At 35.5% G+C, this 16,056-nt stretch overlaps 1 protein-coding gene across 1 annotated transcript in view; it reads right to left on the bottom strand.

The window, feature by feature from the left end:
* Positions 1-16,056, bottom strand: part of ADCY2 (adenylate cyclase 2) — a gene marked incomplete at its 3' end in the record, with an annotated part of 224,900 nt that overhangs the window by 52,649 nt on the left and 156,195 nt on the right. The window contains exons 12-14 of the mRNA XM_081996352.1: positions 14,017-14,097; positions 9,096-9,165; positions 5,995-6,092 (exon numbers count right to left, since the gene is read on the bottom strand). Of these exons, the coding sequence (XP_081852478.1) occupies positions 5,995-6,092; positions 9,096-9,165; positions 14,017-14,097 (249 nt within the window). The remainder of the gene's footprint in view (positions 1-5,994; positions 6,093-9,095; positions 9,166-14,016; positions 14,098-16,056) is intronic.

The raw sequence follows: 16,056 nt of genomic DNA, 5'->3' as shown, positions 1-16,056 counted from the left end.
TTGCAACTTCCAAACATCAACACCATGCAAAAACAATTCCAGTCCTTACCAGAATGACAGGCTTTTTTCCTGCCTTTTTCTCATCTCAGGAATGCTTGAACTGGCTTTACCTCTGACTTTGCAAAACTATTACCATGAGAAGATAATAATTTCCATACAAATAATTTAAATAACAAAGTGCATTAACAGCAGCAATGTTTTGTTTTGTTTTCACTTTAGAAAGCTGGTATTAAAGAAGATCCTTATTGCTTTATTTTTATGCTGTTGATTTTATAATAATTTAAGAGTTTAATAGATATACAAAATAAACTTGTTGGTAGTGTACATTCTTCCCTAAAGGTAGAAAAGCAATAGCATGGGACAGGGATGTCCAGTTTTCAGTGTCTCGCAGCTAGAACCTGTGATATCTGTGATGCTCCAGTTTCTCAGTCAGCAAGGGCCCTAATACAGTGGCTGCTATTTCATGAATGGATAGGGATTCAACACCTCTGAAAACTCCACTTTGTATGAAATCTGACTGGCTGGCCAGTAGATTCTGAAGTATCAGAGGACAGGAAGGAAAATTAAACACCATGAAGAAAAGAAAAAACAACAACAGACTTTCAATGAAAAAAATTGAATAATCTATACTTTCCCTGAAATCATCCTAACTCAGCGTTCTAGCTCATCCTTTTCTTGTGCGTTAGAAATAGGAAAGTCTAGCCAAAGCAGCATCACTAGATACTCAGCAAACAGAAACAGGGATACAGCAACAAACCATGCATGCGTTCATTCTGCAAATGGGGAAATGTCTCCATATGAATACCACAGCAGAGTGTAATTGCTCCATCAGGCACCATACGAGAGCTACTTATCGTGGTTGCCCAGGGAAAGATGCAGTGCGACCTAATGACGTTTAATGAATGCCAAGAGGAGATCAGAAGCTCTGGACCAACTGCGTTGTTTAAGCAAGGGAACTAGATGGCATCTTAAAGTCCCTCACCTGAGCATCTGCTTTCAGTTTTAACTACAGATTTGACATTTTTACAGAAATAAAAATATTTCTCAACTTCTTTGAGCACCAGCAAATCAAACCTTATATGTTAGAAATATTGGCATGATGTTTTAGAAGTAAGTTTTATATTCCTCACTTTTTCCACAAAACTATAATAAATGTTACATTTGAAGTTAGCTCCTCCATAAACGTATGATTCAGAATTAAAATACATTATTAATGAAAGCATACATTTCTGTTCTTTAGAGATGCCATGTGAATGCAAATATAAACATTTTAGAAACTATAATATTAAAAATTTAGGAGTAGAACTCTATGGATCAATTTCCTTAGATTACGTACAAATATTGGAAAACATTTTGATCTGTTTTAATAACAGTGTTATAGAAGCTATTTTCAGGAAAGAACAAAAAAGCATTAACTTCAAAAACCACTTTGATGCCATACTGCTGCCATTAAGAACATTTTGGAGAATAATTTATAAGCTTCCCTGCCAATCATTCAGAGAATCTCTTATACACTAACTATTCATCAGATTTTGGGTTGATGTGAACAGCTGATGAAAAACAAACAACTGGCAATTCACAACATATATTAATCTGGAAATAATGTTTCTTTTAGATGTTATTTGAAAATCATTATTGCTTATGTATACGTGTTCTCCAAGAATTTCTCATCAAGACTGAGACAGTAAACCGTACATCAGAATATGCAAAACTACAGTCTCTACTCTTAGGAATTTAAAATCTAGTAAGCAACAGAAGAGTATGTGAAGAGTACTTAATCACACAGGCAACAGGCAAGAACAAAAGGCCTTTGTAGCTGTTTTACATGATTAATGATGTTACTGAGGTGGCACAAGAAAAAGAATTACATAGTAAGGTGAGTAAGATTCTGATGAACAGGACAAAGAGAAAAGGACTGAGAATAAGGAAAAGTGGTATCTGAGTGGTGAATACAGAGAAAAAAAGTTGTAAGATTTTTGCTCCCCACACCCCCTTCTTCTCTGGGAACAGCAGGACTTCTATTTCAATTAGGCTAAGCCAAAGTAGTTTCACGCTGCTCCTAGAAGGAAAGAAGTGGGCTGGAAATGCTATAATGGGAAGCAAAATACTACAAATGAAGTGCCACCATAAACAAGCCTCATTTGAGGCAAGGACCATAGGAAAGCCATAACATGCATTTATTTTTTTCACTGGTACGTTATAAAAACAGTACAGGTCTTTACAGTAAATTTATCTCGCCTTTATTGTGTAGAGTCATCAAACACATTGCACAAGTCACCAAATGCACTGCATTGACAAATTCGGGCAAATCATTTTGTCAAAAGAGCACCTGGAATCCCATAAGCCAGCTAACTTTTTACCTGCCTCTTCCTGTGCTTTAAGCAATGACCTAATTTCTGAAAGGTCTCTCTGCTACAGTGCCCCACCAGGAACCCTGACAGGTCAACCCTTGACAATAGCCTACAGAGGGACGGAGTTAAAAATTGAGGAAACAATATGAAAACTTCCCAAGCTTCAGATAGTTCCAAGTCTAAATAATTTATGATCTTGGCTATCCTTCTCTTATTTGTCTGGATTCATCAGTGAATATCTGTTCTGAATAATTCATTTTTATCAGGTGGTACGAGATTGGAAAAAAAGTTGTATTTGTACATACTTATGTGTTGTTGGCAACATTTTCACTGAAAAATAATAATTTATTATGAAGAAAAAGATACTGAGAAATGGAGAAGAGAATGTATTCTTTCTACACTTTTGTAACTTTAAGGAAAATATATGACTGATGGCACATGTCCCTTAATGGGATGTAGAGAATTTCCTTAGCTTGCCAGGTAATTAACATTCATGTTTTGAACTATTTGGTTGCAAATTCTCCTGAGGTGATAAAATCATAATGAAGCAATTACAAATGACAATTATACAAGGAAATACTGAATTCAGACTTTTTTGATATCTAATAGTAGCTATTTCTTTCTTAACTCGACTGATGTTTTCACTAAGCCATCGATGGATTCAATGGCTATGTAGACTAAATGTATGGCAGTTTCAGTGTTAAGAAAAAATCATTTGATAACTCCACTTGATTTTTTTTCAGTCAGGTACGGCAGAAAAACAGCGAGTAGTAGTGTTTTTCTTTCATTTATACTGTCTTATATTTTACACGCCTGCTTTCAGACAAAGTTTTTAAGTACTACCTTTTCTATGAAGAAATTCAGCTGTGCCTGACTGGGAATACTATGTTAAGGCCTCCTAACCACCTTCCATGAGTAGAACAAGATGACTGCTAGTTTGGCATGACCTAGGACAGAAGGACACAATTTCTTGAACATAGCAGTCTCAGAGATTGAAGACTTGGGAAGAATCTTAAATGTATCCCCAAACAAATCCCTTACTCGAATAGCACAAGAAGTAGCTCCTGCTCAATAGGAATATACTTTCATCACTTCACCAGTTTGCATTTCAAACAACAGCACTGCCAATTCCATGTTAGTTGACTGTTTCCCTATATAAAGAATGTAGGCTTGTAGTGAATTACTAGAGATACTTCCATCATTTGGTAAACCAAGAATGCTAGGGAGCCACTGAAGGCCTGTTCTGAGGAAATGCAACGATCAAGATTTGATGTAAATTTAATATCATAATAAAGACCTCATGATACTTTCACCCCAAGATATCGTTTACTTGATTAAATTCATATATACCACTTTGTGTAAAGTTTATTATGAAAACACCACATCAGTTTATTGACCCTGAGAAAATTAAAACGTTAATATTATTTCAGCCTTGAAATAAATGTCTCGTGATCTTGGAGATATTACTTGCTACTTGCAACTTTCTGGATGTCACTCACCATCAAATATCTCCAAATATATTTTAAAGCAGCAGGTGGTGTGCCTGCACAGAAATCAATGATATTACACTGCTGCAAAACCAGATTAATGGAATAGTGAATCAATAAAACCCAATGACAGATGTAGTTTATCTCCCTGTCTTCATTACATCACCATTTAAAAATCCTGTAGAATTTTTGGAAGAAAACAAATAGGATAGATAGAATTTTAGACTAAACTATGATTTTTTTTTTTTTTTTTCCCCTGTAAGGAAATAACATTTGCAGCTCTGGAATATACTCAATTTAAGCTACATTTGTGATGACTACATACACTGGTGATTCTTCAATTTTTCTTTTCTTCAAATTCGCAATGCTCACGGTTTTCCAGCAAAGATACAGATACCTGTACAAAACCTTGCCTTTCTGTCTTCCGTTTTTGCATCTCTTAAATTAACCAACAGACCCCTTGAAGCTGAATACCATTCATGTTGGTAATACCTGATCTTTACACTCTTGCTTTTACAATTTAACATGCAGCCCTATAAAATGACCAAAAGATAACTTACATTTTGGTAATGAAAATGACAAATCATATGTATTTTCTGTTCTGATGTTAGAAAGACATCATGTAATATCAGCATATGCTTTTGCAAGCTGGTGGACACTTCCTTAGTTGAATACAGCTCCCTAGAGTTCACCAATTTTCAGTATCTGATATATTTTAATGAGGTACACAATTGCTTTAAGACACATAATAAGGATATAGAAAAATGGGCATCTTACTACATGTATGATAGGTGATAAATCTAGATTCATTTTCATGACTGAAATCAAAACATAAAAACAGATTCATAAATCATGCTGCTGGAAGGGCCTAGTTAGATCCAAGTTTGGTTTTTGGTATATCACAAACCATGAATTGCCCTGAATTAATTCCTGCACTAATCAAAATACAGTATGAGCTTGTAAAATAATACTCATTATGCAAAATGACAAATAAAACTAGTCATGAGTCTTCATTTCATATTTTGCAATAGTAATGCCTAAAGTCAGATTGAACCATGTGCAGGATACTGCTGAACTCTTGGAAGAGTGTCCCTTTGCAGCTTGTGTCTCTGTGTCAGAAACAAGCTGGGAAACCCTTTGCAAAGAAAATGCTGTAACATCTGAATAGAAGTCCATAAAACTTTATACATGTTATAAAACAAGTCTGCACGGTGGCAAGTCAATTTATAATGACCTAACGGTTCCTTCTGGCTTTGAATTAAAATGTAAATACTACAGCACAGGACCAATCAATCAACTGTTATAAATACTACTCCTGAAAGCACTGCACAGGGGAAAAGACTATGGGTGAAGAAATACTGTATGACAGGGAATATACAGTGTTGGCCTCTGAAGCAATTACTATAAAGCAAATACCAACTTTACACTATGTAAACAATCAGCAGCAAAATTCCATTTTAAGAAATCTAATAAAATACTCTTTATTGGAGCTGTCTTCCAGATTTCTCAGTCTTTCTAGAATATGCATAGATAGAAAGATAGCTGATTTATATGCACAAATATGAACTAGCTCCTAATATATAAATTCGGATAAAAATAATTATTCCAGCAATTGATCATAATATTTTAAGATTAGTTTTAAATTGAGACATTTTATGAATAGTAATGCTCTGTTTGCATGCTGAATAGAGCAGTACTATCACAGTAAGATGTTAAATACATTCAGTTAATCACAGTCCCAGTTCTGCAATCCATTTTGTCCCACTTCAACATCAAATTGTCACACTTATTTTACATGTAATTTTAGTTGCACAAAATTATAGCTTGTATTACTTTTTTTTTACTCATATTAATTTCATTCCTGTCGTCATCACACATTTTGAAATGCAAAGAGAAAAACTAAAATGAATGAAGAATTGATATTAACACTTGGCACCATGCTATGGACCGCATTTAAAATTAGAAACAAGCATAACTTTGAAAATGGGCTGAAATCCTCCGTCATCTCTGTCCAATTTCATTTCCATGAATTGACCTCTGTAATCTGACAATTCCAAAGTTTTTTACTTATACATTTTTATGTATAAGTTTTATTTTATGTTTTACATTAATGAGCAAATATACATAGGAATGAGTAGATATTAAATACCACTTACTTTGGCAATACCAGAATCTGCACAACAAAAATGCAGAAGAATATGAGACAGGCACAAGTCACATAATACTTAAATGCAGGCAGAGTAGTTGCTCGATACTAGAAGTAAAAAAATCAGATGTTAACAACACAGTTTCCAAAGCAGATAAAATATCACCCAACTGAAATTTCTGTTTAAAGATGCAGATATGTATAGGCAGTCTTCAGCAATAGTAAATTTCCTGTTGTTCAATGACTTCCACATGCACTCACATAGGACTGAGGATTAGCAGGCATGGTACTGAATCCTTTTACTTCTTGAAGAACAGCTTAAGTAGCCATGTCAAATGGTTTTGTCTTGTTCCTCCACAGACCAGGACTATCCCAAATTCATCATTAAAAAAAAAAAATTAAAAAAAAAAGTGAAAGCATTTTTAAAAAATATTTTTAGGAATGGCCAACCATTCTCAGCTGATCCCAAATTTCTTAGTCATTAATTCCTCAAACTGATTTTCAATTATTAATAAATACGGAATGGCCTGAAGCAGTTATAAAAAAAATGTATCAGTCATTTAGACAGGAAACTTCTGAGCACACAAAGCAGCAAAGTGTAAACTGTGCTACACATCTGTATAAACATTCTATTTCCAACAGCATAGCTAGCAATCATACTGATATTTACTGGGGCTATATTATTACTTCAATTAAAATATTTGATGTTTCTGTTAAAAGGCCTCATATGTCCACTGATACTACTAAACACTTGATATTCTCAGGAGAGAGTCAATTTGATCTGTTTTGTCATGGAAAAAAAAATCTATGTATGAATCACTAATTAGCCCATCTAGAGACATAAGAATTGAGCAATGAAATATTTATCAGAGTTGTCCTAGCTATTTGAGATAGATATGTCTAGATTGAAACCAATTAAGTACTCAAAGTGAAACGACCTCAGTACTGGGTCTACTAAAGTTACTTACACTATTAAGTTTTTTTTCAAAGGGTAAGTGTTTAAGATTTGATTATTAAAAGAAAATGTACAAAGGTTATTTTCACAAAGTGCTCAAAATGCAACTTCATAAAATGGAAAGTGCAAGAGCTGTGCTTTCTAACTGCAAGCACACAGCTGTGTCTTTGTGCTTAGTGCCAAGTTCTGCCCTTGAAACTGGTGCACCAAACTCTGCATGAACATGTAGAAATTGAGTTTAGCAACCCAACAGCTTTCTTCACTTTAGAATTGTATGACAAATTAAAAGCAATTCTTATCACATACCTAACCGAATTTTAAGGCACAAATATGACTTTGCTCGATGGGTACATTTGTTCTTCCACCTATTGAATACATTTGCTGTTTCTTAATGGTCTTGTCCAACAATTTTCAACCTTAAGCTGCTGTTAAAAACTGAGAAAACTCCAATCCACTTGTAAATTCATTTCACTGTTTCACACTTCTCCAGACATTTCCCAATGAAGTCAGGCAACTCACTCCTTAGGTTAAATAATTATTTTGCTTTATTACCTCGCTGTACTTTCAGGTCCTACAGAGCCTGAAAAGCTCCTGTTTAAATCAAAAGCAGGTTTCTTGATGAGTTCTTTAAAGTCAAGACTGGACTGGTAAGTCATTAAGAGGCAATGAAGAAAGATATTAAAAAGCCAGATGCAAAAAGAACAATTACTTCTTTGCCACTCCATAGCATTCTACAGTCTAAAAGAGATTAGACTCCTACAAGGAGCATCTCTACACAGCCAAATAACTTAGCTCCCCGATTTTCTCCCAAGTCCTGATTCCCTGATTGTCCTAATTGCACATATGATGGTTTTCTCTCAAGTTCTCTTTCAGAATTTATCAGTTAGTACCATCTGCATTAAAATCTGAATGTGCTCCTATGCACACTTTTGACCCACTCAGTGTACCCTTTAAACACTAGACCACACCAGGTCTAGCTTCTTCTCTCTTATGCCATACTCTAAACAGTCTCAACAGGTCTTGAAACTTTTTTCACCCTAATGCATTGCCAAGGGCATACAGCACGTGCCTTTGGCAGCTGGCCATAAGAACACTATTCTGCTGAGTGAAAGAATCTGAACATTATTTCAGATGCTTTTAACTGAAAGATATGTACAAAAATAATTAAACATGTATTTGACCACCACATGGAACCCAGAGGATGCTTGCACCTATGCTGTATAGTGTGAACATAGTATGGTAATACCTCCTCTACCCCATTCTCATCAGGTTCACTCATTTATACAGCCAGTTGTGGTCAAACCTACCACTTACTTCCCTGAAGGACAGTATAGCTGTTCTGCTACAGCTACCCTATGCTTATGAGAAAGCACAAAGAGGCAAATTTCCAGTATTCCTGCTGAAGCTGTGTCAGTGTGTAGAAACACACTCAAGCTATACAAGCCCATAAAACAAAGAAAAGGCCTGACTTTTGAGGCTAGTGGTCGTGACAGTCACCTAAAAGGGAGGAATCTTTCATTCTGATCATTACTCCAAGGACTAGAAACAGTATCATTTACTCCATCTGAACATACATGTCTCAAAATGTGTTTTATCACACATATTAGTCAGAAAAACATTTAGTGTGTTGCATCCATGACAGCTAGGCATTTTTATTAAAAACCATTTATAGTATTGTTTCCCTGAAATGACTGTGAGAACCAAGTGCATATGGAAAAAAAAAATGAGCAATTGATATCATTACAAGACTATCATTACTACAGGAAGAGTCTCTGAAACATGGCAAAAGAAAAAAAAATCAAAAACAGTGGAGTTTGATAAATGTCTTTTGCAGATGTAGGTGATGGAACTTAGGAATTCTTTGCTCCAGTTACAGCAAATTTGGACTATCAAACCTCCTCGCAATTCTGCAAGACCATTAACTTTTCAAGAAATTCAAGTGAAGTGCAGAGCCCTACAAACAGGAAAGTGGTCTCAGATATCACATTCATGTAATTTCTTCTGTAAACGAGATAAAATATTATTGCAAGGTTTGAACACCTTGGAGGAGAGGTGCTGTGGCCATGGGTCTGTGTTACAAAAGCAAGGGATACCAGCCTCATTTAGGGTGAGGCAAAGAAAGAATCGGCTGTTAATTTGCAGTGAAAAAAACTTACTTCTTTTTCCAGAGTCTTATTATAGAAAAGAAGTGATATTCTTTGAATATCTTCAGATTTAAGCCACTGCCTAGAAGAGAAAAGGAACGTTATTAATTGATATAAGAATATAGTAGTCCTGTCTTTTTATATTACTGAAATGCAGTAAAGTAAGAAAATCACTTTGAATAAAGCAAGTTCTTGTGTATTGCCATGTATACGGTGAATTGCACAGTCAGTAAAAGCAGAAACTGCAAATCCCCTCTCCGTTTTGACTTTTATTGCTTATGTACACATGAAACAAAAGCTCAGATGAACCATTTTTTCCATGGATCATTCTTAAGGACCATCATGGGAGAGATTTATATGATGGAAGTCTGACACTGATATTCCACTCATGTCCAAAATAATGTAGTATACCCAGTGCACAGAAGAGAACCTGAGATAAAAACAGTCCTTCGCAAAGTACCTTTAAGAGGTGCAGTGTTACATGCAAGAGTAGCAGGTAAATTACACCTTAAAAATTCCTATTCTGAACAAAAATGTAAAACAACATTATTAAAAGAGGTGGAGTGATTTTGTCTTTGAGCTGTATTAGTCTCTTGACCATGACCCTGTACTCTAGACATAGATTTTGATCTTTTTACTGATTATAAAAACTTCTTCCCTGCTTAAAGATGAGAAATACAAAATAGAATAAGTATTTGCATTGAAATGACAAATCTATTTTAAAATAAATGAATCTTGACAAAAGCTTGACATAATTTCTACAAAATAAAATGTTCTAATATGAAAGTCTACATTTATTTTAATGGACACTTGAAAAGAAACTGAATATTTAAATTTCAAGAGGGTTAGGTTGCTTGTACCTCAAGGAGACTAGAAAAATTTGAAAAATTATTTAAGCAGACTACTTCTGTGTACATGCAATATCTGACCTTGAACAATAATAACAGGGCTTGAGATTTTTTTGCAACCTTTCCTGCAGTAACTTTGAATTAGGCTCTAAGCTAGTAGTGTAGCTAAGGTCTTCTAAATAAAAGAGAATGTCTCAACTGACAGGCTGCAATGCAAATAAGTAGCAGCAATGAACCATGGTGGAATATATCCTAAATTAAGGTCCTGTGAGAACAGGAGTGTAAGCTGTTAGCTTTGATTTGTGAAATCTAAAATATTTGTTTCCTTGCCTGGAAGACTGTCCCTGCTCCTGTGCAATCAGTTTCATTATAAAAAAGGGGCTGAAAACATATTCAGTTCTAGGTATGCTTTAGTCAAAAGCTATTTCCAAATTTGCTCTGCAATGGCTCACATCTACGTCTGATCACAGCTAGGATTCTGAGAAGAAACAGATACGGTCGGCTGCTGTACATATAGCATGATTTTATTTGAGCTCAGCTGTAATCTACTGGAGAAAACATTGTGAAACATTTTTGGTAAACTGTGAAAATTAAGTGCAGGTCTTTTCCCATTTAGTTATAAAAACTGAACAAGGAGTAATCCTCTTCTCCAAATTGCTAGCTATTTCCCTTTTTTTCCTTATGGTATCTAACAGGCAGATTGATTTAATTACCGTTACCAAACTGCTAGAAAGTTCTGTCTGCAGATCTACTCCCAAAGGCCTAATTTGGTCTGTACACACTTGACTGCATGTGAAGTCAGGAGTGCCATTTAGAGCAAATGCTGCCTCATACTCCACATTATGAGCTCACATTTTCAGGAGCTTTTAGTTCTACTTTTAAGCCAGAAAAAAACTGTACTGGTTTTAGGTAGCAGGTGCCAAGAGGTCTGAGATGAGGGAAATGGTGTAACACAGACAAATGGAAGTGGAGAGTAAGTACAGAAGAGGGAGCACACCCTCACACACCTTTGGCACAGAGGTAAGGGATGAAAAATTCTGTCTACAGCCTGACTCCTGGGTGAGCCTAAAAGTTACCAAAGTGTCTGCAAGTACATAGGAATATGCCTCCTGGCAAGCTAGGTACCGAATTTCCATTTAAATTCTTTTGCTGTTCAAGGAACAACACAAACAGACAGCTGAATTCTGCCTGTATCCACAGAGGCATGTGGTTTGACAGGGCTTGTACTGATTGACAATGTACAGCAAGGAATTATGCACAGAACATAGAAGCCACCATGACTGGAGAGGAAAGAGAGTGTGTCTCTCTAACTTAACAAAGAGCAAACTTTAGTTTAGCTCCCTCTGTAGGTATATATTTAGGTAGCAAGTTGCTGTCCATCCACCATATGTCCTACCGAAGTCCCCCAACCACCAAGGTTCAGGGGGGCACAGCCAAGGGTACTCATCCTCCTCCTCTGCAGGGTGGGCACTCTGCAGCCAGGAATACTTTGTTCAAGGTACAGGGAAAGAAAACGTGGAGAAAGTATGATGTTCCACCCTAATGGCTAAGGCTCTCAGCTGAGAGACAGCAGCTCTTGCTCCTCACTCGCTCTTTTAAATCTGTACTTGCATATCTTTCAATGTAGTGCTCTGACAGAACGATAATGAATCAACAGGTCGTAACTTCCCTCACACAACTTCGCAAGGAGTGTTGCCAACTAAATCCACTGCCCTGAATCATGCTGTAAGGCCAGCGGGCTGCTTTTTAGATGCCACAGTTTCATTTGCATTCCAAAAGAAGGAACTGAACCCCAGTGCCGCAAGTTACTGACAGGGTGTGCATGTGGTGCTTGGCAGTTTTGTGGAAAGATAGCTAAGCTGGCTTGTGAACCAGCAGGAGAGCAATGAGAGAGGGAGCCCAGAGAAAAAAGCTACATTGCTTTAAAAACCGCAGGTACCATTTCAATATGTACTGCACTATAAACACAGTGATTCATTTGGACTACAGCTATGTCTTGGCCTAAGAAGATCCAGACTCTACATCCCCTTATCTTCCAGTTACTGGTGGTTAAACACCTGGGCATGTAATGCCCAAAGACCCACATATTATGACCATTTGCTTACAATCAGTCACTTTTTTCACAGAATGACACATGGCAAAGAACCATGATGTGGATGAAAAAGCCAGACCATGCTGACAGCTCAGGGTGGAAGAAACAATGGCTCTGTACAGTGAATGGTTGCCTTTGAATTACTTTCATGCAATTTTCTAATGAAAAAGGTTAAAAGAATGGTGATTTTAATACCACATTTTATGTACAGTAACTTTTTTTTAATTTTCTTCATTCAGTCATAGACCTATTCACTATACAATCCAAACTTTACACTTAAAAAGTCTTAGAAATACCAATTTTCTCATAGATTTTCATAAAAAGTTTGCTTCTTGATTCACAAAAGCAAAATATTTAGCTTTACAACCACTTCATTAGATTATCTGATAGTGTTACTTTCATTTTACAGACGAAAAATTGAGGCATAAAAAGCCCCACACAATTATCAAGAAAACAAAAACATGATTACTTTTGTGTACTAAATGTAGGAAAATTTTAATCTAATTTTTCTGAGTGCTTAGCATTCACATAGGTAAAATACTATTGAGTTAACCTGCCATTTGGAGAATTGGCACTTTTGGCAACTTATTCTCAGGCACCCAATTGAATGACATTGTTTAAGCGACTCATTCATCAAATCAATACAGGGATAGGTAGAGAATCTAGTTTTGGAAGGCGGCATTCAGCCTCTCTGATATATAAGATCATTCCTTATCGTTCTGCAATTCCCTATGTAATTCATAAAATGCACTTATTTATTTAAAAATAAACTTTTTCAGAATTTTTTTTTATCACACAGACATCTTTCTCATCCCCAAGTTTCTCTGAATTTTATGCACTAGTCAGGTAAGACAGGGATTCTGTGAGATAAAACAGCATACAATATGATCATACCAACACTTTATTTTAATGCATTTACACAGATGCTTTACTTTTGACATCAAGCCATCGTTTTCACACTCCACTTACTTATCAGAGCAAGTGTACCTGAAGACACATAAAAACTGCCAAAATTTATATAGCTGTTTTAGGCAAGTCTAGTATAATGAAAAGGCTCTGCCTATCACATGACCTACCCACTTTCACATGTTTGCTATATGACCTATAACTATCAACATTCTTTTCTATAAAAATAATAACTGAAAAATATTTTCCTAAAGCCAAGTACCTTTTCATAGACTATCAGATTAAAAAAACCAAATGTGACATATGAGCATTTAATAATTAGGTGTGATATCCAGCTGATTAAGATTCTGAGTAACAGAAGTAGGGGGGAAAACCATGTAATTCATCACAATTATTGTCCACATCTTATTTCATCAGATAAATATAAGAAACCTGAACACTTATTTTGGACTGGTATTGATTTTTCTCTTAGTCTTATCTATTCACCAGCAAATGGAGAACATCAATACCGCCTCCAGCTCTTCCTAGGGCACAGAGAAAATACATGCCACGTTGCCTCCCCCAACAATTTCAATATGCCATCAAGCTTAGTCTTCTCTAAGAAATCAACCAACCAGTTGAAACAAAGAGATATTAAACTATGATTTTAGGGAAAGTTCCTAATTCTGAGGAGATGTTTCTGTGACAATTGTGAAGCATCAATTTTCACATCACTCTGATTCCCAAGCCAGCTATTTCTTGTGTCTTATTTCTCTACTCTCAGATGAGATAATTCTATAGAGTAACAGCTATGAGTGTACAGATACAAACAGTTACAGAGCAAAAATCCCTTTGCCATGAAGATCAAAACAAGACAAAACCTCTGTCACACCATGATTCACAGGCACTGTCTTATCCCATACAGTAGAAAAAGTTACTGTACAGCCTACCTTCACAATGTGCAGAGCTTCCTATGTCAGTACTAGCGACACCTTTACTGTTTTCAGACTTCTGTGTGCATGTGGGAGCAAGAAATAGTAAACACTACCCTCTGTTGCAGACTTATGTCAAAGTTGAAGGAAGGACACAGCAAAGGATAAAAACATACTTTTGAGCATTGATTCCATCAATGGCCTGGATCATCCTCTCATTCAATTCCTCCTCAAATCTTCTTTTCTGTGATTTTGTTCTGAAATTAAAAATGTGGGAAGTTGCTTTGGAAAATCATTATACTGTTAATAAACATTAACTTTAAACAATGAGGTGATAGCTGGCATAAAAGTGTGAGGTTAATAACACTTTTTTTAACATTTATGCTGCAATAGTAGCTATAGGCTTCAGGCACACTGAGCCACATAATAAGCTCTTAACAAAAACATAAGCTACAAAAACATAATGCTAACAAAAGCATAAGCTACAGAGTCTGACACACACAGGCCAAAAAAAAATAATCTAGAGTTTAACTATTAGGGAGCACATAAAAACCAAACACAAGTTCAAGAAATTTTGTTTGAAGGAAAGTCTTCCACAGTGTTATGAATCCATGAAAAAGAATGGGAATATGCTCAAATTCATAAAACATTCCTGTTTCTTGTAGTTATTTCTAAAAATTCTTGTCAGAATTGTATGATGAGCAATAATTTTCTAGTGCACTGAAGCATTATAAGTATTCTCTACCGAAAGCCTGCTAACTCTTCTTTTCTTGGAAATACTGTGTTATTTTTAATAAGAAAACTGAGCACCAAGTCTGAAATTAGTTTCAAACATACGTCATATTTCTCTATTTATAACTTATAACACAACTGCAATGAAAAAAAGGATCTTTTCTTTTCACTGGACTCAGCATGAACCCAAAAGAGGATTATCAGAATGGGTTTGTCTTTGCTAACATGTTACTGCAAACATCATCAGTCAGCAGTTGCGGTCTCCTTAAAAATGGAGTATTTCAAATACTGACAGATTATGTTTCTGCCTCTTGAAAACTTAAATCCAATGTTAACTTAATGACAGTGTTTTGTAAGAAGTCAACAGTCAGTTCTGAAATTTGACTCTTTGCTTACCAAAATTTTTTTAACCTAGAAATTGAACCCCGTGAAAGGTAATACGGAATTTCTTCAACATCAAGTTTTTGGGTTATTTCCCCAAAAGTGATAGGCTGTTGCAGGATTCAAATTCATAGAGAAATTATATTAGTGCACTTACTTACAGTAATTTTAAACAACCCAGCTGATTTCATGCCTATTCAGTGCTACAGAATTTAGGTAAGAAAGTGTTTACAACTTGTTTTTCATATATGAAACAATCTGCCTAGGAGAAGTAACTAGACAGACGAGGAGACACTATCTAATCACACTTAATCCTCTTGGCAGATCCCTAACAACAGAATACTATCATGTAACTAGATAAGAGCTAAGACTGCCACAAACAGAAGCCTACAGTCAGGCTTCAAAACCCACATCTTCATATTCTAATAAAATACTGATTTTCAAAGTGGTTATTATCTTTCAGCTCTCTCCTGTGGGAATGACTAACTAGCTTATCTAGAATCCTAGCTATATGCCTCACTATGGACATTAGACTGCAGTAATGGTTTCTAGAAAACTCCTTCCATAATATGGTTTCAAGACACATTGTAACATTTGTACCTTTTGGATCTATTTTGGAGTGGAATTTAGAAACACAAAAGCAAGAACATATCAGAATCTTAAAGAATTGCATTATTTGCAAATACCACAGTCCAATGATCTTTCTTTTTACCATAAGGCTGATAGAAGTCCTTTCAACATACTGTCCAAATGTAAATGCTCAGTTTTAAAATCAGAGACTGCTTTTATTCATACCATGCATATTCAGTCAAAACTTGCTCATCTTACGGAATTTAGCAATATTTTAGGTAATTGCATAGCTCTCCAGTAACCTGTGACTTGTTGAGGAGACATTTACCAAGCAGAAAGATGGGGAAGGAACAGACAAAATTACTTGTTTGCATTATCAAAGACAATAAAAATACAAATTTTTAAAGGGTTCTTTCAAATGATTTTATGGTATTTGTGTTGTTATTTACAATTTTGCAAGAAAAACATTATCTGAAGTGTTATCATTAAAATAAAAATTAACCATTCTAAGTTTATGAAAGTGCTAAACTTGT

The sequence above is a fragment of the Phaethon aethereus genome, assembly GCF_964289735.1.
Source record: "Phaethon aethereus genome assembly, chromosome: 2".
Taxonomy (NCBI): Eukaryota; Metazoa; Chordata; class Aves; order Phaethontiformes; family Phaethontidae; genus Phaethon; species Phaethon aethereus.
The sequence above is the reverse complement of the archived record's forward strand: the minus strand, read 5'-3'. Positions and strand labels throughout refer to the sequence as shown.